This window comes from Aptenodytes forsteri, unplaced genomic scaffold (genome assembly GCF_000699145.1).
Source record: "Aptenodytes forsteri isolate BGI_AS27 unplaced genomic scaffold, ASM69914v1 Scaffold196, whole genome shotgun sequence".
In the NCBI taxonomy this organism is placed as follows: Eukaryota; Metazoa; Chordata; class Aves; order Sphenisciformes; family Spheniscidae; genus Aptenodytes; species Aptenodytes forsteri.
In genome coordinates this window covers 7,934-8,574 of record NW_008795333.1, presented here as the reverse complement: position 1 = coordinate 8,574, position 641 = coordinate 7,934, and the positions used below count along the sequence as shown (strand labels likewise).

The following is a 641-nucleotide window of genomic DNA, read 5'->3' as shown; positions in this document are numbered from 1 at the left end:
CGGCCACGTCCACGTGCCACCGGGAGCGGGGTGGGCCGGCGGCAGGGACGGATCCTGCACAGGGGGGTTTGGAGCAGCCGGGTCACCTTGGACCCCCGCTGCCACCGGGACGGCTGGGCTGTCGGTGACCAGTGACAGTGCCTGGAGCCGGGTCTTTTTTTGCGGTGCCCGGTACCCGGTGCCAGTACCGGTGACAGTGACCAGTGTCAGTGCATGGTGCCGGTGCATGGTGCCAGCACCCGGTATCGGTGCTGGTGCACAGTCCCGGTGACAGTGACCGGTGGCCGCTGCGTGGTGCTGGTACCCGGTATCGGTGCCGGTGTTGCAGTACCGGTACCCAGTGTCAGTGCCCGGTGTGCGGTGCTGGTATCCGGTACCAGTACTCGGTGTTGGTGCTGGGTGTCAGTACCCGGTAGCCGGTGCGGTACCCGGTGTCAGTGCCCGAGGACAGGTGTCAGTACCCGGTGCGGGGCCCGGTGCCCAGTAGCGGTGCCGGGTGTCAGTGCCCACTACCCGGTGCGGTACCCGGTGCCCGGTACCAGTGCCGGGTGTCGGTGTCCAGTACCCGGCGCCTGACCCGGTGCCCAACGCGGTGCCCGGGGTCTAGTGCCCGGCGCAGTGCCGGCGACCGGGGGGGGCGG

At 70.0% G+C, this 641-nt stretch overlaps 1 protein-coding gene across 1 annotated transcript in view; it reads right to left on the bottom strand.

Annotated features, from left to right (window-relative positions):
- The window catches only part of LOC103899618 (SEC14-like protein 2), a 6,557-nt gene that overhangs the window by 648 nt on the left and 5,268 nt on the right, over window positions 1-641 (bottom strand). The window contains exon 10 of the mRNA XM_009280116.1: window positions 176-395. Coding sequence (XP_009278391.1) covers window positions 176-395 — 220 coding nt within the window. The remainder of the gene's footprint in view (window positions 1-175; window positions 396-641) is intronic.